This window comes from Odocoileus virginianus, chromosome 1, assembly GCF_023699985.2.
Source record: "Odocoileus virginianus isolate 20LAN1187 ecotype Illinois chromosome 1, Ovbor_1.2, whole genome shotgun sequence".
Taxonomy (NCBI): domain Eukaryota; kingdom Metazoa; phylum Chordata; class Mammalia; order Artiodactyla; family Cervidae; genus Odocoileus; species Odocoileus virginianus.
Genome location: NC_069674.1, coordinates 100,194,771 through 100,216,206, shown reverse-complemented (window position 1 = coordinate 100,216,206; position 21,436 = coordinate 100,194,771). Strand labels below are relative to the sequence as shown.

At 42.6% G+C, this 21,436-nt stretch overlaps 1 protein-coding gene and 1 long non-coding RNA gene across 5 annotated transcripts in view; one reads left to right on the top strand and one right to left on the bottom strand.

The window, feature by feature from the left end:
* The window catches only part of COL1A2 (collagen type I alpha 2 chain), a 36,554-nt gene that overhangs the window by 14,638 nt on the left and 480 nt on the right, over positions 1-21,436 (top strand). The window contains exons 17-51 of the mRNA XM_020913781.2: positions 5-103; positions 227-271; positions 372-470; positions 884-937; positions 1,093-1,200; positions 1,572-1,625; positions 1,727-1,825; positions 2,725-2,778; positions 3,232-3,330; positions 3,710-3,763; positions 4,467-4,520; positions 4,673-4,726; positions 5,224-5,277; positions 6,259-6,303; positions 7,642-7,740; positions 8,907-9,014; positions 9,720-9,773; positions 10,649-10,702; positions 11,395-11,448; positions 11,547-11,600; positions 11,696-11,803; positions 12,166-12,219; positions 13,077-13,130; positions 14,124-14,285; positions 15,257-15,364; positions 16,028-16,135; positions 16,486-16,539; positions 16,629-16,736; positions 16,883-16,936; positions 17,564-17,671; positions 18,148-18,201; positions 18,322-18,429; positions 18,956-19,214; positions 19,652-19,836; positions 20,501-20,743. Of these exons, the coding sequence (XP_020769440.1) occupies positions 5-103; positions 227-271; positions 372-470; positions 884-937; positions 1,093-1,200; positions 1,572-1,625; positions 1,727-1,825; positions 2,725-2,778; positions 3,232-3,330; positions 3,710-3,763; positions 4,467-4,520; positions 4,673-4,726; positions 5,224-5,277; positions 6,259-6,303; positions 7,642-7,740; positions 8,907-9,014; positions 9,720-9,773; positions 10,649-10,702; positions 11,395-11,448; positions 11,547-11,600; positions 11,696-11,803; positions 12,166-12,219; positions 13,077-13,130; positions 14,124-14,285; positions 15,257-15,364; positions 16,028-16,135; positions 16,486-16,539; positions 16,629-16,736; positions 16,883-16,936; positions 17,564-17,671; positions 18,148-18,201; positions 18,322-18,429; positions 18,956-19,214; positions 19,652-19,836; positions 20,501-20,743 (3,162 nt within the window). The remainder of the gene's footprint in view (positions 1-4; positions 104-226; positions 272-371; positions 471-883; positions 938-1,092; positions 1,201-1,571; positions 1,626-1,726; positions 1,826-2,724; positions 2,779-3,231; positions 3,331-3,709; positions 3,764-4,466; positions 4,521-4,672; positions 4,727-5,223; positions 5,278-6,258; positions 6,304-7,641; positions 7,741-8,906; positions 9,015-9,719; positions 9,774-10,648; positions 10,703-11,394; positions 11,449-11,546; positions 11,601-11,695; positions 11,804-12,165; positions 12,220-13,076; positions 13,131-14,123; positions 14,286-15,256; positions 15,365-16,027; positions 16,136-16,485; positions 16,540-16,628; positions 16,737-16,882; positions 16,937-17,563; positions 17,672-18,147; positions 18,202-18,321; positions 18,430-18,955; positions 19,215-19,651; positions 19,837-20,500; positions 20,744-21,436) is intronic.
* Positions 2,472-21,436, bottom strand: part of LOC139036325 (uncharacterized) — a 92,573-nt gene continuing 73,608 nt past the window's right edge. For 2 of the 4 annotated variants that reach the window (XR_011489057.1, XR_011489058.1), the window contains 3 exons: positions 3,469-3,617; positions 3,103-3,199; positions 2,472-2,509 (listed from right to left, as the gene is read on the bottom strand). This is a non-coding gene — a long non-coding RNA (uncharacterized lncRNA). Of the gene's footprint in view, positions 3,618-21,436 lie in introns of all 4 variants that reach the window. The other 2 variants (XR_011489056.1, XR_011489055.1) reach the window with 2 other exon arrangements.

The window sequence follows — 21,436 nt, the reverse complement described above, 5'->3', positions numbered from 1 at the left end:
TTAGGGTGAACTTGGACCTGTTGGTAATCCTGGCCCTGCTGGTCCCGCGGGTCCCCGTGGTGAAGTGGGTCTTCCAGGCCTTTCTGGCCCTGTTGGACCTCCTGTAAGTAGACATTGTCGTTAATCTTACCGAGCAGGAGGAAGGAAACGAAAAGAGTGAAGGCAGGACCGTAGCAGAGCAGAAATACTCCTCTGAACCGTATCCTCCCCCTTCTTTTCCTCACAGGGCAACCCCGGAGCCAACGGGCTTCCTGGTGCTAAGGGTGCTGCTGTGAGTATACGGCTGCAGTACGCCGCTGTGGCTTTCAGTGTGTTTAATGGGCGCTGCCTCTCGTTGTCTCGTGATGGACCTTGCTGCCTTTCTTCCCCAGGGCCTGCCCGGCGTTGCTGGGGCTCCCGGCCTTCCTGGACCCCGGGGTATTCCTGGCCCTGTTGGCGCTGCTGGTGCCACTGGCGCCAGAGGACTTGTTGTAAGTGGTCGTGGCTGATGCTCCCCCCATTCTTCAGTGCCGTCCCTACCCTCAGTTCATCCCCGTCTAGACTTCCTCTCGCCATCTAATCATTCTCTTTCTTCAGTAGCATTTGTAACTTGTATTCTTTCTATAAGTTCAGGCACCTGTGTGTATACTCTCCCCCCACACACACACCCCTCCTCCTATCCTGGAACATCACCCAGAGGTCACGGAGGCACACCTCCATTGTACCAGGCGCATCCTTCCAGTCAACACTATTCCCCTGTAGGTCGTTCACATGGGAACTGAGCATATTTCATAGAGGACTAAAGCTTGCATTACCTTGACTCATAAACAGCCCCTGATGTTTGTCCCCCAGAGAACTGGGACAGATGTCTGTCACTTGACCACTGTTTTGTATTGGACCCTAGGGTGAGCCCGGCCCAGCTGGTTCGAAAGGAGAGAGCGGCAACAAGGGCGAGCCTGTGAGTAGCTCTGTAGTCACAGTCTTATGAGATTACTACTTTTTCAATCCAAAGAGTAATACTTCTACTTTTTTTAAGTTATTGCTTTTTCTCTAGCTGGAAATAAAGACAAATTTTATTTTCCTGCGTTTCCTTTTTTTGTTGTTGTTAAATAGGGCGCTGTTGGGCAGCCAGGTCCTCCTGGTCCCAGTGGTGAAGAAGGAAAGAGAGGCTCCACTGGAGAAATTGGACCTGCTGGCCCCCCAGGGCCTCCTGGGCTGAGGGTAGGTTCCAAATGCTCTTGACACCCAGACACGCCAGAGGCACTCCTTCATTGGGAATTGGTTAGAATTACCAAGCGCATTTTCTAGATGAAGGAGGCATCTGCTTTCCATCTGCTGTCTTAAATCACTGACTCTCAATTTGATATGTTATAAAATTGGTCTGGAAACAGGGTTGACCTACTTCTGCAGAATGCTTCTCCCACACATTCCTTTGGGGTTTGGAGGAAGATATTTGGCTTGGTTTGTTATTGTATCCCCTGCTGAAGGGCATCAAGGTTTCTTGCATGCGTGCCATGTTTCAATAAATTCTGCTCTACCTGATGGAAGAATTTTCTCTGATTTTCTTCTGTGTTTTGTGTACTTTCTTACAGGGAAATCCTGGCTCCCGTGGTCTACCTGGAGCTGACGGCAGAGCTGGTGTCATGGTAAGTTGTCCATTACTCACACCCTGGAGAGGAACGTGATGCTTCTGGTGGTGGGTATGACACTGGCTTTCACAACCTCCCCTCCCTCTTCTTTTCAATAGGGCCCTGCTGGTAGCCGTGGTGCGATGGGCCCTGCTGGTGTGCGAGGTCCCAATGGAGATTCTGGTCGCCCTGGAGAGCCTGGCCTCATGGGACCCCGCGTAAGTTTCAGATTGATTCTGAGAAAGTCACACCTGGCACTATTTCCTTTTTTAAAGGGATGATTAATATTTTAAGACAACAATAAAAAAAAAATCAAAAGTTAATGTGTTAGTAAACTTGCTGACAATTCTCTTTTTAATTTAACTTTATCAAAGCCCAGTAGATATTTTGACAAATTTAGTTAGTTCATAAATGTACTATTTATTACTCGATACAATGGCTGTGAGGTTTTTGGAAGAATAGATTTATTTTAATATATCCAAATTAGGTTGGTTCTCCTATCAGCATGAATCTTTTATCTCAATTTGTGAGTTTTATATAAGGTGTTCACAAAATGTATTAGGACTATACATTATCAGTTTATTAGATTCATAAGTGAGTCATTTTTCTAGCAATCACAAAGTGCTATAATGTATTCAGCATCACACTAGCCATGGAGAAATGACCTTTAGAGCCGTAGACACTCTAATCCATAGCAATAGAGTAATTTTTTCCCTCCATTATCTCTTATGGATGGGTATCAACTGTAATTGTACCATAAATAAGTAATAAAGACACCAAACATAGCAATAAAAAAAATCCACTTTGAAAACTGCTTACTAAATGTATTTGTTTTTCTGTTACAAGATAGAAAAACATATACCTAAAAGTTTCTTGAGGTATCTTTAAATGGGTCAGTTGCACTAAAATTCAATAAAAGGAAAGGCATTAAAAATAGAATGAAGCAAGTTTTCAGAGCTTTTTCATACCTCCTGGCTAGGGCTAATATCCCTAATTTTTGCCCTAAGGCAACAAACAAAAATTGGGAGAAAAGTGCTTTTGTGACATTTCAATTCATTGGAATCTTGAGTATATGTGTGAAAGTGCCAATAGGAAGGCATCCTCATTTGTTTTACAGGGTTTCCCAGGTTCCCCTGGAAATATTGGCCCAGCTGGCAAAGAAGGTCCCGTGGTAAGTATCACTTATATTTTCAAGGACACTTATTGCACCCTTATCAAGTCTATTCTGTAGCTTATTTACACATGAAGATGTTTATACTGAAAATAAGTATCAGCCACACATATATCTGGGAATGCAAAGCAATAGATTGTAGTTACAGAGTCCAAATGAGCACAGGAGCAAAAGGAAAAAGAAAAACAGGGCAGGGAAAATTGAAGAGAGTGATAAGGTTTGGAAAAGAGGAGAAGAAGGGGGGAATTGTATACATATGAGATTGACTTGCGTGCGTGTGTACTGACATCCTATTCAGAAAAGGAAAACGGATTCATAACTTACTGACATTTTCTAGAAGAAGTTCTATGCATTCAGAAAATGATTCTGTTTCATCCCATGGCAGGAATCGCAAGCTTGAGGTTGTGAGATCCTGTGGATGCTGAGTAAACATTAAATAAACTCTGGTTTCAGGGTCTCCCTGGTATTGATGGCCGACCTGGACCCATTGGCCCAGCAGGAGCAAGAGGAGAGCCTGGCAACATTGGATTCCCTGGACCCAAAGGCCCCACTGTAAGAACCACCACCACCTCCTCTCCCTCAGCCTTTTTTGCATCACATTTCATCAGCACTCTCATTTCTCTCTAGCACCAGTCCCCTCTACTGCAGGGCGTCCCTTTCAACACAAGAGAACTGCAGCTTACCACTTACCACATTAAAAGTTGACCCCTCCAGTATGTCATTGTGAAAACTCACATCCTGAGTTGCGTACTTCTGTGGACATAGGTGGACCTTACTGTAATCAAGAGCTGCACAATGATGGGTCATGCCTTAGACAACAGAATTCAAGGATGAGGAAGCTAAAAAAGAAAAGCAAATAAGATATTCATATTTCAGAATTGTCATGGTTAATTTGACATTAAAATGTGTGTTTTTTAAATGTTTATTATAGGGTGATCCTGGCAAAGCTGGTGAAAAAGGTCATGCTGGTCTTGCTGGCGCTCGGGTAGGTGCTCATTTCTATGTCTCTCTACCCACGTGGTATATATTCATGTAGGGTACACTCGTTGGAAAAGACCCTGATGCTGGGACAGATCGAGGGCAGGAGGAGAAGGGGGCGACAGAGGATGAGATGGTTGGATGGCATCACCGACTCAATGGACATGGGTTTGAGCAAGCTCTGGGAGATAGTGAAGGACAGGGAGGCCTGGCGTGCTGCAGTCCATGGGGTCACAAAGAGTCGGACATGCCTGAACAACTGAACAACACATCTTTGAGGCCATTGCATATCATTCCATCACTTTCTTTCTACGATGGTACCCCTAAGTTTCCTTTTACCATCAAAAAATGTCTTTTCTCTTTAACCACACTTAGAAGGCAATGAGCTATAGAACAAATCAGAATGTATACTAAGTCAAAAATATTTATGGGTGCTTTTGGCTTTTATTTAATTCATTGTGTGATTAAAAAGCTATGAATATGCTAGTAGCATTCTCTGGCCTTCATAAGTTGCCCTTCATCCATGGATTTCCCGTAAGCCATATCAGAAAGTCAGTAGGCAGTATTTGGCCTCGGTTGGGGACCCACAATATATTTAATTCATGCTAAAATGTCAAGCTTTGTTTTCAGGAAGTCACACGTGCTTGAGGGAACCTTGTATTGTCTGACTTAGGAGTGACTAACATGGAGACTTTTGCTAAACATTTTAGGGTGCTCCGGGTCCTGACGGCAACAATGGTGCTCAGGGGCCCCCTGGACCACAGGTGAGTATTCGCCCACTCTTGTCCTGTGCTGCCTGAAAATGAATCTCGTCCCACAGAAATGGCCATTTCTTGTTGTTCTCCAGTCTGAAACTTATGTAGCTAGAAAGCAAGGGTGGCATGCGCCTCTATGTAACCTTTGCTATCGCTTTCAGGGTGTCCAAGGTGGAAAAGGTGAACAGGGTCCTGCTGGTCCTCCAGGCTTCCAGGTGAGTCAGCCCAAACGTACAGACGAGGGGCCCGTATGATTACTTTGGTCAGGCTGTCCAGGTGTAAATCATTCTGCCACTGTCCCCCACCACACAGAACATGCTTTCAGAACTGAAGCGAATCGATAGAGTGAGAAGCTGCTGTGTGTCACAGGGACCCAGCCTGGTGCCCTGTCATGACCTCGAGGGGTGGGATTGGGGTGGGAGAGGCAGGGTGGCTCCAGGAGGGGCAGACTTATGTACACTTATGGCTGTTTCACAGCATTGGCAAGAACCAACACAGCGTTGCAAAGCAACTATTCTCCAATTAAAAATCTTTAAAAAGAACTGAAGCAAAGAAGGGTACATGTGTTTCAAGGCAAACTTTTCTGTAATCCCTTCATAACACACAGTGGTTAGTGATCATGTTGATTTGAGATAGTTCCCCCCAAAACCAATTATTAGAAAATCCCCCAAATATAGTCATAAAGATTGAGGTTTGTATGTTTTTCATCTAGGGCCTGCCTGGCCCCGCAGGCACAGCTGGTGAAGCTGGCAAACCAGGAGAAAGGGTGAGTAAAACAAGTGATCATAAATTCGCCTAAACTTGGGACTTTTTTCTCTGTTTAATATCCTACTACAGTGCAATTATGATATGTAAAAGGAAACTTCATATTTCATATGTTAATGATAGTGTCCCACGTATGTTGGTACTGTTGGAGAGAATGAGCCAAGTTACTCATTTTCATTCAAATTACTTTGTTTTAAGGATTGAATGAAACATCACATTATGGAAGTGAAATATATCATGAACAGTCCATTTAATAGCCTTACTTTTTTGCATTGTTCTTGGTAATGTTAAAATACAGATTATTTCCCTCTCCATAGAAAAGAAGTAAATGCAATGATTTTCCATCAAAGTAGGCCCTGAAAAATTGCTTTTAATGTTTTTCTTGGCATTCAGACATGACACCGCTATTCACAATCAGGGCATGAGTTCTGAGTCATTTTATCTATAATTGTGATGAATGTGCTTCAATTCAGCTACATTCTGTGGCCTGCTCTCCTTTGTCAACAGTGGGGCACAGTAAGGAGACAGCTGGTCAGTAATAAAGGAGATACACTTGGGTATACAATTAACTAGGTAATGGGCAGAATATGATTGTTTCTATTAAGAGAGCAGTCTGTTATATAACTAAAAATAGGCAATGTCTGATACTGTTCATCATCATTATTTATTATATTATCAAAGGAAAAGAGTCTTTTGTCACCTTTAAAAAAGCAATACACTAAATAATGAGAAACTAAAATTTTCTGCTACCAGGTTCTAGGGGAGATCTATCTTTTATATCAGTGAAATTCTCACTTTTTTTTAATCTTTCAATACACCACTGAGTTTTCTTGTTCCTAACAGACTGTATACTTATACACTCATGGAGGTAGAGCCCATTTGGCTTTATTTTACTCTTTCAAAAATTTTCTAAGCATCGTAAACATAAGTGGATCTAGAGAAAATATGTAAATGTCATAATTTATTCCCATGTTTTGCCTAGGGTATCCCTGGTGAATTTGGTCTCCCTGGCCCTGCTGGTGCAAGAGTAAGTATTACTTTCATAAACTCCTGGCAATATTTTTAAAACAAATAGTGCTTTCTTCTAAAAACTACTGATGACCTTGTAACAACAAATTTCTGATACTCTTGTGTATTCAAGTCCATTTCTAAATTGATAATAGACTTTTGTATCTAATTGCTCATATTTCTTATTAAAAATCCACAAGGTATAAAAAACATAAATGAACTAATATATGTATTATATTCAGTGACTTATACAGACATGTGAGATATATTTATATGACAGTGGCTTGATCTGAAGTAAGGAAAAGTAATATCCTATTAAGATTTAAAGTCAATTTTTGCCATGCCTGTTGGTGCTCAAAGCCTAAAATCTGAAATCATGAGCCTACTCTTATTTTAAAAATTAAATAAATTGACATAATTTGTCTGTGGTCATTAGAATAACTGGAACGATTGGTTGGCGCCTAAAGTATCCTGTTATGTGGCTAGTTACCATAGAGCTGGGATGTCCATACAAATGTAGTGACAGAGGACCATGGGGAAGATCCCCTGGAGAATGAAATGGCAAGCCACTCCAGTCCTCTTGCCTGGAAACTTCCATGAACAGAGGAGCCTGCTAAGCTACTATCCATGGCATGGCAAAGAGTCACAGGCCACTGAGCAACTTCACTTCTTCAGGACCATAGAACCAAATTGTAACAAGGGTCTTTGAAACAGTTACAGTGTGGACTTACATGTTAAATATTGTGAACCATAGAATGCTATGTTGTAGTGATATTTACATGCAAATTGGGACATATTTAGATAGGTAGAAAAATAAATAGATAAACATATATACAAATATACACACCTCATATATATATATTCTGTTTTTATATATATACACACACACATATATATATATTATACCTGTTACATCCCTATTGTGTGCAATTGTAAAAAGAGAGCATAGATATGAGGATATATAATCTTATTTACATTTGGTATTGCTTTTCACCGAAAATGATACAATCTTTCCCTTTGAATACTGTGTATAACTGGCATCTGTTTTTACCTATGGATTTATCAATATCACAGAAAAAGACCAAAAAGAGGAAATGAATTCTAAAAGTTGAACATTATACTCTAGAGGCAACAGATCGTGACGTTGTAGCCGTAGGCCACTAGAACTGAATAAGACCTTAGAGATTATCTCATCCATCCCTTTGTTTTACTAGTAGAGAAATTATGGGAAAGTAATTGTAATTTGCTTGTAAATGGAGAGCTGGGATTCAGAAGCTAAATAAGCATGAACTCTGATGTATAACATGATATCTCAGAAAATGATGAACATCACAACACTTCTGATTCCTTCCCACAGGGCGAGCGTGGGCCCCCAGGTGAAAGCGGTGCTGCTGGGCCTACTGGGCCTATTGGAAGCCGAGGTCCTTCTGGACCCCCAGGGCCTGATGGGAACAAGGTAAAATGTGATTATCTTATATTGCTGGTTTGACCCAGTATGCTATAGAATAAGTAAAATCCTTTACAATAGTAAATGAATTATTTCTCGGATTTTTAAAATTTACTTTCAGTTCTGTAATGATTTCCACCTCAGTAAATAACAGTCTGATTTTAGTAGACCCAAATTATTCCAAAGGAAGCAAAACCCTAGTGTTCTATACACATTAATGAATTAATATGGGTTTTTACTCTTTTCTCATCACACTATTCATACTTTTGTCTTAACCTAGAAACACCATATATATATCTGGACACAATTTTTAGAGAATGAACTTTTACTTTCCCAACATCCTAGAGGAAAGTTTCAAAAAGTAATTACATTTTAATAAGAATTTATGATGATAAAAACTAACTGGATAGTACTTTCATCTCCAAAACCTAAGCCTGAAAACTTGTGTTTCAAAATAGAACCTGTGATTTAGACCTTAAAATAGATGGAATTATACATTTCTGAGAAACAGATGACTTCAACCACAGTAAAGAGAAGGCAATTTATACTACTTCTGATTCTTACCTTTAAGGGGTAAAGAGTCACTATAAAAAGCTATATATTGGAAAAAATAACAATAAAGGAAGAGGGCGAGAGGAAGGAAGAATAGAAATATTGGTTCTCTGAGAAAGTACTTTCAAAGGGTTTTATCTCGGAAGCCAGTCAACAGGTTTTAAGTACACGGAATTGTAAGGTTTTATAGAAAAATGGAAGCTATAGTCCCCACTCTTAAGAAGATTAAAATGTAAACATCTCCCTGGTTGATGAGGTCTCTTTCCACATTTCCTGTCCAGGCTAAGAGACTTAACCTTGAAAAATGTTTGTGGGCACACATTCTTCACTTTCTGCTTCCCATTGTCCTCCTCTCTTCTCCTGCAGGCCTGCCTTCCTTTAAGAGCAGGTTATAGAAACCTTGGCGGGTACCCATCCCCACCACCCACTTCTCTTCAGGCCCGGGGTCATTAACAGCGTCTCCCTCACTTACAGCCTCCCTTTTCGGTAGGCCTCCTTTGTGTCTCTCTAAGCAGGCGAGAATGCCATCCATTAAGTGTATAAATTGGAACCCTTCAAGAGTTCGTCTCCACTTTCTTCTTTTTACCGCAGAAATAATTGATTTCACATGTGTTTGGTTCAAGGGCGAACCTGGCGTGGTTGGTGCTCCAGGCACTGCTGGTCCATCTGGTCCAAGTGGACTCCCAGGAGAGAGGGGTGCGGCCGGCATTCCTGGAGGCAAGGGAGAAAAGGTACTGTCTCGGCGTTGGGCCTTCATGCCTACTGTTGATGAACTCTAGCAAACAAGGCTGCACAAGGTTAACCTTTTTTTTTCAACCGTTCCTGGCAGGTGGTCTGGTAGCATTTTGATGTCTATCTGTATACATTTCCCTCTGCCACCTAGCACCTACGTGTTTCTAAACTCCCTAATCTGGCAAAATTCCTTGCTACCATGGAATTTCACGCAAGCAGATGGTGTTGAGTAATACATGAGGCTCATTTTAATGCCACTAACAATAATGCCTCCGCCGGCCCTAATTAATGGGCGGAAGCTATACTGAACAGCTGTCAGCCATGCTGCTGCATTAGTCATGCCATAAGAGGGATCGGCTGCTGGAGCCCATTGTGACGTTGCCTTATAATTCTGTCCACACGAGTTTGTACCTCGCTTGATTATGCTTCAGGAGGGTGCATGGAAATTAGTAAAGAATATTTAACACTTAATCTGGAAAGGGACTTGAATTATTTTTTTGCTGTTATTTTTTTTCCTTCGATATTTCTATCAAATGAGTATTTCCATTCGATTTTTTTAGAAGATGGTAGGAAATCAAAACATTACTAAAGATCTTAAATGAATAAAGGTATTATAGCATCTTCTGTAGGAAAAAAAAAAACTTCAATTTTGATTCAAAAGTTTGGTTGGGAAATAAAAAGTTGCTTTTGCTTTATACTTTTAGGGTGAAACTGGTCTCAGAGGTGACATTGGTAGCCCTGGCAGAGACGGTGCTCGTGTGAGTAGCACTTATATTGTGTTTTTTTTTTTTAAACATTTCACTCCATTTGAGTTGAAAAGCTTTCCAAAACTGAACTGACAAAAGAGGGATTCAAGGTTAGTAAAAGGGTATTCCACTCTTTCCTGGCTAATCACATCATTTTACATGTTCCAAAAGAAAATTCAGAAGAGGACTTACTCCCTTGAAAATTATGGCCTGGATTTTCTACCTTCCTTAGTTTTAACTGTACAAACTACCATCCCAAATCTCTAGGTTTAACAGAACATTACATTATTGTTTAAACTATCATAAGGCTTTAGAAAAAAGCAGTAACTCGTACATTTTAAGAAGCCAGATCCTCTTGGATTTATCATTCAAGAGCAGCCCCAAGATTAACTGTTAATGGCTGGAGGTGCCGATGATAGCCCCATCGAGGGATAATAATCCTACTCTAGAATGCTGGCATCATGGCTTTCCAGGCCGTAAGCCACTTTGGTTCTTCTCGCCTCTCCCTCAGTGCTGGGAGCTCCCTGTGACACATTCATCAGAGTCCTTCCTCTGAATCACACAGTCCTAACACTTCTTAACAAGGCTAGTCGTTTGCTACCCTCCAGGGGATTTTAAAAGAGCAGAGAGTTCAGATCTCTGCAGTTCCTAACCTGGCCATAACCTAGACATTTCCATGACCTTCTCCACTGCGGTAACTCTCCTCCTGGGAGTGACTCCTAACGTCTTGATGATTAGATCTGCAGTGCATCAGAGGCTTTCTTGGTGTCTGTCCCGAGTGTGCAGTGAAGGTGGTCCAGCACTGAATGAGCGCGGCAAGGGGAAAGGCTGAGTGCCGCTTCTGACGGCACGGGGTGTTATTAACAAGGCTTCTCTTTGGGCTCTAGGGTGCTCCTGGCGCTGTTGGTGCTCCTGGCCCTGCTGGAGCCAATGGGGACCGGGTAAGCATGCATTTGCACTGACTTGCAGCTGACTGATAGCAATATATAAAATTCCCTGCTGCCCTGGCCCCAAAGGGCCCCAGCAATTCATTTTTATGCCTTGGTATAAAGCCCATATATTTAAAAACATACCTGTTAGTATGGGGCAGCAGGGAACAAATGCTACGTGGTTAAAGTTCTCTTCTTTTCCTATACATGTGCCCAGGATCTGAGCTATACTTTAATCCCTATCTTTTGTTTGAAAGTCTTTTCCTAATGTACTGAGCTTTGCTGAAACCTTCAATTGTGGGGGGGGGGGGAGGGAAATCAATAAAGTACATGTGTTCCCATTTCACATCGAACGGTCCACTTAAAATAGACACTATTTATTGTATCGTGCAAATTGCAGCAAGTAGATCAGCCTCGTGTCCATCTAAAAATTAAAACGTCCTCCTTCTGGTATTGCGGACACTGATTTATAATATTTCTACAAGTGTATGACCAATACCCCTTCAACCTCCAAAATGAATAGAACATTAGGCAGAGTAAGAGTCCATTTCATTTCTATGTGTGAGACGTGGATCAGTCCCCTCTTTGGATGCAACTGTGAACTCTGACAAGGACCCACTGTCCACCTTTGTTTCCTTCCCCTCCTCCCTCTTTAAGCATCTGTGTGAGGTGCACTGATGCACTCATTTTTGGCCCCCTTGTAGGGTGAAGCTGGTCCCGCTGGCCCTGCTGGCCCCGCTGGTCCTCGTGGTAGCCCTGTAAGTAGAAACCTGGATCAATCTGGACACTCATAACTTTTAGACACCGATGAATCTGAGGTTTGCTAAGACATTTTGCAATCCCTTCTCCCACCTAGGGTGAACGTGGTGAGGTTGGTCCCGCTGGCCCCAACGGATTTGCTGGTCCTGCTGTGAGTATCACGTGATGAAAGTTAATCCAGAACCACCCCAAGTGAACAAGCAGAGTGAGTTGGACACCTGAACTGTAACTCTTCGTTTCCAACAGGGTGCTGCTGGTCAAGCTGGCGCTAAAGGAGAGAGAGGAACCAAAGGGCCCAAGGGTGAAAATGGTCCTGTCGGTCCCACAGGCCCCGTGGGAGCTGCTGGTCCATCTGTAAGTTGAATCCACAAGTGGTCAACGCAGCCTGTGCAGTTACCCATGAAATCTTGTCACAGCATAAATCAATCAAGTGCCTCCTGCACATCAGGGAACATATCAGATAAAAGATGATTTGTAAAATGAGTTAACACTTGTGTACCCACTTTACATATCATAAAAGTATCATAAATATTGTTTTATCTCATTTATTGGATAACCCCCTAATGGTGGTAATATCAAAGTGGGAATTTTATGTAACACAGATAATCTCTAGATTTGCTTTTAGTAGACATGGAAATAACCCATTTGAAGAAAAGAGTTAACATTTATAAAGGTTGTTTTGTGATTTGACCCCATCTTTCTTTGTTTCCATGTAGGGTCCAAATGGCCCACCTGGTCCTGCTGGAAGTCGTGGTGATGGAGGGCCCCCTGTGAGTACTCAGAGTGGATTTGTGTCGTTTTTCTTTCTTCAGAAGCTCTTAGGGCCAACTGGAGAGTTTGGAAAGCTTTGGTAATTTGGACTGTAATAAGGAGAGTCTTGAGGCTCAAGCTAACTCTATTTGGAGAAATTCTGATACTGAAGTTAAGGGTCATGTTCTTGGAATGTTAACTTAAATTCCAGCTGGAACTCAATGCACTGTATATTCTTACCACTTCACTTGAGGTAGTAATCACAAGGTTAAACCCGGGTAGTTTCATTGTGAAATGGGAGAAATATTTCTTTGGTACCTTTTATCCTTCTATTGATACAGCCCTCTTCTGCCTGACCAAGTCCCTTCCCTGGGTCACACTGACTCCCTAGAGACCCAGAGCTCCCTAGGAATGAACTCCACTGACTCCTCCCTCCTCTCATTGGACAGCAGTTAATACGCTTGTCTTTCATTGTACCTTCCTCTGAACACAAAATGACTCACTCCCTGTCCATTCCCTTAGCACCCAGCCAGGTGGTTAAGAGTTACTAATAGATACCCATTGATGTATAATAATAGTATAGTGTCTTGCCTTTATAACCACCATGTAATATGATAGAATTTCAGAAAGAACTATCAGAGCCTTAATGCAAAACATGTGCATTGCAATCTGGACCGTGGTGCTCAGGAAGATGTGTGGAGATGGAGGGTCTTTGAGGTCCTGTTTAAAATAATACCCTCTCCAGGGCTGTCACTACCTACTCTTTGGTCCATCCTTGGTCACATGTATTGAGGATTTTCCAAAGGAGAAATTTCCTTCTTACCCAGATTCCTGGAGTTGGTGCTGACTGTGGAATTTTAATGTGCTTGGCTTTTAGGGGGCTACTGGTTTTCCTGGTGCTGCTGGACGGACTGGTCCCCCTGGACCCTCTGTAAGTAAATCACTTCCCAAACATGTCTTCATTTATTTACTCTAGCCAAAACCCCTAGCCTCTAGTGGGAAACTGTTAAGAAACTCCCTATGGAGAAACATGCTGCTAGTATTTTGCTATTACTTTCCTAATCTGAAATCAGTTGTTCTGAATCATTAAGGCAAAATCATCAGAAATTATATTTTCTAATATCAGTTTAAGAGGCTTTATTCATATGAACACAAGTCCCCTTGCCCCTTTTAGGGGCATGGTCTCTGTTTAAAATAGAAATCAAGACAGTTTTAGTCACTTATCAGTTATTTCTATATCTAATTACCCTTTATGGCCAACATTCTGCCTCCATTGTTAAAGTATAATTGTTCCTGAATTTAAAGGTGGTTTGGCCTCTAATTTAATTTTGATCCAGACTCTCCTGTCAGGACTCAAGAGAATTTAATTAATTACCAAGGATTAAGTCTTCTGGTTAATGTTTCAGGGGGAAAAAAATAGCAGAGATGTTGATTTCTTGGAATCCTTTCACAGGTTCATAACAGGAAAATCTTCATTCCCTGTAGGCATTTAATTAAACCTAGTTGAGAGCATATGTGATTCCTCAATTATGAACAAAATGCCTGTACTGGCTTTCTTCGAGAAGAAACGAGTGGAGTCCTCCAAAACCCACAGTCCCATTCATTTACAACTAACTGTTAAAACTCAGCATAGCTCTGATTCCAATATGCTGGCAACTATGGTACAGCATTGCTTTTCCTCACAGATATTTGCCATACCCTCTGCCTCAGTTGTTTAGCTTGTTACAGCCTCAGGAGAGGAAAATGAAAATTGCTTCTTTCTACAAGACAGATTGTTGAAAGGTCTAAACACTTCTCCAAAATGACCAGGATATTATTTTGTGGCTTCAAATTGTTGACATCTTAATATTTAAAACCTCAGCTGCTCTCTGCCTGCTCCATGATGATTAACGGAAGATAAATAACCTAATACATCTGCTCACAGGGTATCTCTGGCCCCCCTGGCCCCCCTGGCCCTGCTGGTAAAGAAGGGCTTCGTGGGCCTCGCGGTGACCAAGGTCCAGTTGGTCGATCTGGAGAGACAGGTGCCTCTGGCCCTCCTGGCTTTGCTGGTGAGAAGGGTCCCTCTGGAGAGCCTGGTACTGCTGTAAGTGATTTCAGACTCTTCTTTCTTAATACCTTGTGTTGAATTAAAACAAGTCCCGTATACAATTCTTCACGTGGCATATATTTATTGATGAGTATTGCTGGTTCTCAAGTAGAGCTCAATTGAGCCAAGAAATCTATCCAACAGATACTGAGGTGTCAGGGCTTCAGTAGATACTCAGAAGGCGCTGGGTGGAGATGATAATAAGTGAGTGAACTCGCTGTTTTATCAATTTAGCCCTTTAAGCTGTTGACGGTACCTTACTGGTACTGGGATTAAAGCAAAATTCGATCGCTGTGGTCATCCTACTGTAAATTAATCAATCTCAGTAAGCTACCAGTTTTTTTAAACATGCAGTGTGCAGTATTATTGCCACCTCTGAAATGTGATTTTACCAGACCTGTTTCAGTTAGAGGCCAAGGTCAAAAATTTTGCTGCCCAGCATAAATTCTATGACTGTATTCCCTCACCCCATGATGGCTTCATTAATCCCAGCCACGTGTTTTTAAATGTCATTCCACTGGTCTCAAGGAGAAACCAGGTACAAAGAAATATACATGCCAAAATGGAAACTAATTGTCATCACTAGAGAAAAGACAGCCAAAGATATGTCCTACTAATAGGAGGTCACTAGCCTTTTTTCTGAGTTTCCCAGGTGGCACTAGGGGTAAAGAACCTACCTACCAATATGCAGGAGACTTACAAGACGTGGGTTCAATCCCTGGGTCGGGAAGGTCCCCTGGAGGAGAGCATGTACTCTCCAGTACTCTTGCCTGGAGAATCCCATGGATAGAGGAGCCTGGTGGGCTACAGTCCATGGGGTCGCAAGGAGTCAGGACATGACTGAAGCGACTTCGCACGCGTGCAGCCTTTTTCTCCACTAAGGATAAACCCATTCTCAGAATCTCAAACCAACCTGTGTTGCCCTGGAGGGTCTTGCAGTAACACTTAGTATTTTTGCTGTTGTTTAGGGACCTCCTGGCACCCCAGGTCCACAAGGTATTCTTGGCCCTCCTGGCTTTCTGGGTCTCCCAGGCTCCCGAGGTGAACGTGGTCTCCCTGGTGTCGCTGGGTCTGTGGTGAGTGTTTGACACCATTCTTATCCTCATTAACATCATAAAAGATGCTAAAAGCTGCCACTTCAACTGTGACAGATTGATCACTGAATAACTCCACTTAAGATTTTTTATTCATGGCATTTCTTTATACAGATCACATGTCACTTATCTGAGAAGCTTTAATACTACCTCCCTTAGACACATGTTATAAAGACACAGCTTAACATTATGCAGAACAATTTTTGTTCTTTTTTACATGCTTAATAACAATATAAGCTCTAATTGCATTTACTCCTTTGAGGTATGAAATGCTAGCATCATTTATCCTGGAGCAAGAATGAAACCCTGCAAGTTCTGAATCATTCCATTAAACCTAGTATGTGACAGTAACTAGGAACCATCTAATCTCCATAAATGCTCTCACCTTGAATTCATTTTATCTGGTGTATCAGATGAAATGAGGCTCACTTTGTATAGAACTTTCCCAAAGTACATACAACTGACCATCTCAGTGCATAGGAGGAGGGCGAGGATGACCCTAACGACTTCTTACCATTAGGTGGCCCCCTCACTTTCCATTCACCTTCTCTCTTAAAACTGGAGTCCCCTGATGTGGACTGCTTTGGGAGAGTGAGACTAGCCCTCCATCCATTGAAAGGCATTTTGTCTTCTCTGCCTCTTTAGGGTGAACCCGGCCCTCTCGGCATTGCAGGCCCACCTGGGGCCCGTGGTCCCCCTGGTAATGTGGGTAATCCTGGCGTCAATGGTGCTCCTGGTGAAGCTGGTCGTGACGTGAGTCCAACGTTTGGTTTGTAAAATCTAACTTAGCAGTATGTCACTGTGTGCAGTGTTGTAGCCCGAGCTGAAGTCTAGTCGTACTAACCACTCTCAGGACTGAAAATACTAGAGATAACTTGGGCTGGAGAATGAGTCTTTAAGTAGCATACTTCAAGGTGGCCGAAAGACTAGAAACACCTCTAAAAAAAAATCTAGGTTTGCAAGTTTCTTGTTCCTGTTTTTGGACAGGCTGAAAGCAGGTTCTCTACTGGGCACTGGGAATAATGAAGGCAGGTAGCCCAGCTGTAAGGAGCCGGTGCGCTACAGTCTCCCTAAGTGCCTTAACTGGTGTGATGTCTTCACAGGGCAACCCTGGAAATGATGGTCCCCCAGGCCGTGATGGTCAACCCGGACACAAGGTCAGTATACCTCGTCATTGTTCTGGGACCTCAAAGGGGACTGCAGTACACGCCAGACTGATGCTGAGCTTCATGTTTGCCTTCCATAGGGGGAGCGTGGTTACCCCGGTAACGCAGGTCCTGTTGGGACTGCCGGCGCTCCTGGTCCTCAAGGCCCCGTGGGTCCCACCGGGAAACACGGAAACCGTGGTGAGCCTGTAAGTGCACCAACACCAGTCCCTTAACGCTGTCATCCTTATCGGGCTTCACCCCCAGCCTCCCCATGCTTGGGAACTGTAGGGGGCCTAGGGAGGAGGATCTTGGACTTGGCTGCTAAGTTGGGTTTTTCTTTTCTGATTCACAGGGTCCTGCTGGTGCTGTTGGTCCTGCTGGCGCCGTTGGCCCAAGAGGTCCCAGTGTATGTACATGGAGATGGTTTCTGTACAGTGTTTAGGGAGGATCAGTCCAGACTGTCCATTAAGAAAACAAATAATACATAGACTATATATATATATATATGTGTGTATATATATATATATATTTTAAATTTAGTCCATGTTGAGAGTTGCTACAGACAGCTTTGAATCTCTTGTATTTCAAATCTCTTCTTATTGGTATTAAATAATCACAAAGATTGGACTTCCTCAGTGGCCCAGAGGGTAAAGAATCCACCTGCATTGCAGGAGACTCGGGTTCAATCCCTGGGTTGGGGAAGTTCCCCTGGAGAAGGGAATGGCAATCACTCCAGTACTCTTGCCTGGAGAATTCCATGGACGGAGGAGCCTAGCAGACTACAGTCCATGGGGTCACAAAGAGTCGGACACGACTGAGTGACTAACACTTTGACTTTCAGTCACAAAGATTAGCCACTTAAGAGAGAGCTCAACTAAAGAAGATTAAGGAAAGAGGTGGGAGTCTCACCCACCTGGCTTTTAGACCTTTCACATATTGAATTATGTTTGTAAGTAGACTGAACAATACTTGTGAAGAGCTGAGTGCTGTTTTTAAAGGTAAATGTCCTGTCTGTCCTCCTCTTTCTTCGCAGGGCCCGCAGGGTATCCGCGGAGATAAGGGAGAGCCTGGTGACAAGGGGCCCAGAGGTCTTCCTGGCTTAAAGGGGCACAATGGGCTGCAGGGTCTTCCGGGTCTTGCTGTAAGTACAGTATGGAGAAGCAGCTTGTATCCACACAGATCTTAAAGTCCTTCAGCCAAGAATGAACTTCCTCTGAAGTTCACTGCTATTGTTCTGAAATGTCCTACATCGTATTCATTTCCTGTTCTCTGGCCAGCTCCATAGCTCAGAGATAATGCTATTTCATCCCAACTTGGAAAGTTGAGGGTTCGAAGAGATAGAAACGTACATATACTGAGATCTCCCAGGCAACAATGTCCTTCAGCCCCACTTAAATAAATATAATTAGAGGAATGACTAATACTGCACTGTGAAATAGCTTGTAGAAGAAAAAAAAAAATAATTGAATAGACATAATGAAAGAAAAGAGGCCCATTTTACATTTCTAATTTTCTCAATCCAGAGTCCATCGAAACTAAAATTTTCTGTTCAGGTTTTTAAAATCCGTTCATCGACACATGTTCTAAAAGTGTGATTCTCCTGTTCTCTCTGTGAAGGGTCATCACGGCGATCAAGGTGCTCCTGGTGCCGTGGGCCCCGCTGGTCCTAGGGTAGGTAAATCTAAGAGATGTTCCTCTCTGAAAAGAGCCTATGGCAGACAGCGAGCCCCAGGCGGCTCCCCCCTTGTGGGGTGTTCGCTGGCGCACAAACTTGGTGTCTTTCTTCCCTAGGGCCCTGCCGGTCCTTCCGGCCCCGCCGGCAAAGATGGTCGCACTGGACAGCCTGGTGCAGTCGGACCTGCTGGCATCCGTGGCTCTCAGGGTAGCCAGGGTCCTGCTGTAAGTATGCTTTGGGGAAATAATGAAGCGCATCACTGGCCTATGGGGGCATCTTCTTTAGACCACACCAAGACAGTGAGGGGCCTCCTTGGTGGCTCAGGCGGTAAAGAATCCTCCTGCCATGCAGGAGACCTAGGTTCCATCCCTGAGTTGGGAAGAAATGACAACCCACTCCAGTCTTCTTGCCTGGAGAATTCCCTGGACAGAGGCGCCTGATGAGCTACAGCCCACGTGGTTGCAAAGAGTCGGAAACTAAGTGACTAAGCATACAAGACAGTGATAGCAACACATTAAAGTAGCCCCCCATTTCCCTGCTTTCTAACATATATAAAAAGTATCTGTACCTCATGAACTCTTTAAGCCCGTCCCTGCAAGGACGCCTTGGAGCAAGCTGTTATTACCTGAATTTGATTCTGTTTTACGTATTAGGGCATGCTTTTGTGTGGCTCTCCATGGAAAATCTTTATCGTTGTCTCTCACTGTGACCAAACCCAGAGCCTCTTGTTGCTCCCTTCCACCTCTGCAGGGCCCTCCCGGTCCCCCCGGCCCTCCTGGACCTCCCGGCCCAAGTGGTGGTGGTTACGACTTTGGCTTTGATGGAGACTTCTACAGGGCTGACCAGCCTCGCTCACCAGCTTCTCTCAGACCCAAGGATTATGAAGTTGATGCTACTCTGAAATCGCTCAACAACCAGATTGAGACCCTTCTTACTCCAGAAGGCTCTAGGAAGAACCCAGCTCGCACATGCCGAGACCTGAGACTCAGCCACCCAGAATGGAGCAGTGGTAGGTTGAGAAACCCAGTCAGAATGACCCTTCTCACAAGTTAGGCCTTTCAAAGTCATCTCCCACTGATAGTTAGAATGAAAGGGTATTTGAGTCAAAATGGCATTATGTGAAATCCTACCCAGTTAATAAAGTATTTTCTTTTTCCAACCAGCACCCATTTTCAAGGTTGTCTTGATACGTGTTTCTGCCTTTTTCATGGCAATACATACCCTGATTGTGATTTTCATGGAGAGGAGAGGAAGAACTGTCGAATTTTGAAAATAGTCACCCTCTTCCTGATAATGTGGAGTAGACAATATAACAGTACAATCAAAAATGTTACTTTTAGGAATCAGAATCTCTGACTAGTAATTATTAGAAAGTAATTATTAGAACCTATGCTCCTCTCACTCAGTGAGAGGTTTTATGATCTAGGTCTTTTTTTTTTTTTTAAGGTTACTACTGGATTGACCCTAACCAAGGATGTACTATGGATGCTATCAAAGTATACTGTGATTTCTCTACTGGCGAAACCTGCATCCGGGCTCAACCTGAAGAGATCCCAGTCAAGAACTGGTACAGAAATTCCAAGGCCAAGAAGCATGTCTGGGTAGGAGAGACTATCAATGATGGTACCCAGGTAAGGAATTTTACAAACATTCCTTTCCTACTAAATACTATCTAGCATTATTTGCTTTTTAATTATCCTCATTTTAGCCTTTTACCAAAATGGGCTTTTTAAAAGAACCTGCTCTGTTCTTGGGTTCTGTTACTTTCTAGATTGCACATTACACATAGATTGATTGGACATGTCCATACACTCTGAAAGTTATCATTCAAATATGACTTAACTGATAGTCACTGGAGAAAGTGACAACATCACATAGTGTGAAAGAGTACAAGCCATCATCTAGCCTGGTATCCATGAACATATGTTTTCCAGATGTGAGCTTTTCTGAATTTCTAATTAATAGTTTGCATTAACTCTATTGGTGGAATATAAAGGGGTCTCTAAATCTCTACCTTCTTGCTCTTATTTTTAAAAAGAGACATATATGTAGGGGGAGAGAAGCTTTATCTGAAATAGGTCCCTTTTTGAGATGACTTGCCTCAGTGTGGTAGGTCCTATGTTCCTTCTAGGTCGCTACTACTTCAAAGACAAGTGAATTGAGTCTCCTTTAAAAGTACAGGTTCATACCTGAGTCCATTATTCTTCCCTATACCAGACTGTTTTTTTTTTAATTTGACTCTTAGTATGTGAGTCCTTCTTCACTTACCTGGAATCCCCATCTTATTCTCTGTAGTTTGAATATAATGTTGAAGGAGTAACTACCAAGGAAATGGCTACCCAACTGGCCTTCATGCGCCTGCTGGCCAACCATGCCTCTCAGAACATCACCTACCACTGCAAGAACAGCATTGCCTACATGGATGAGGAAACAGGCAACCTGAAAAAGGCTGTCATTCTGCAAGGATCCAATGATGTCGAACTTGTTGCCGAGGGCAACAGCAGATTCACCTACACTGTTCTTGTAGATGGCTGCTCTGTAAGTAATAGTGGAATATGGGAATAATATTTATTTGGGAAGTGGGCTAGTGGAGCTTAGACCATTAAATGAACAGAGGAATGAGAGACCTAACTTATTTTTCTTTCATAAATATAGTTGTTTAAATTCAGATGGTAAATCCAGAGTATTCTTATCAGATCTTGCCTTCTGAAATTCTCTGAAATACTGAAATATATACTATGTTCCATGTATTATTTTTCTTTCAACATGTTTTTTAAATGATGATGTAAAGCCATAACTTACAATTACTTGAGGTTAAAAAGGCCCAGACTGTAATTTATAATATAGTACATAATGGGCTTCCCAGGTGGCACTACTGGTAAAGAACCCACTTGCCTATGCAGGAGACATAAGAGATGTGGGTTTGATCCCTGGGTCGGGAAGATCCCCTGGAGGAGGGCATGGCAACCCACTCTAGTATTCCTACCTAGAGGAGCCTGGAGGGCTACGGTCCACAGGGTTGCAAAGAGTCGGACATGACTGAAGCAACTTAGCATGCATGCATAATAAGATAATTATATATGAAAAATATCTGATATATCATATATTTCTATATAAATATGTGTTCTATATAATTATATACTATATAATATAATTGTATGTAATATATCTAATTATATAATATGATACAAGATGATTAGATTCCATAACAGTGCTGCTTTATGTATATTC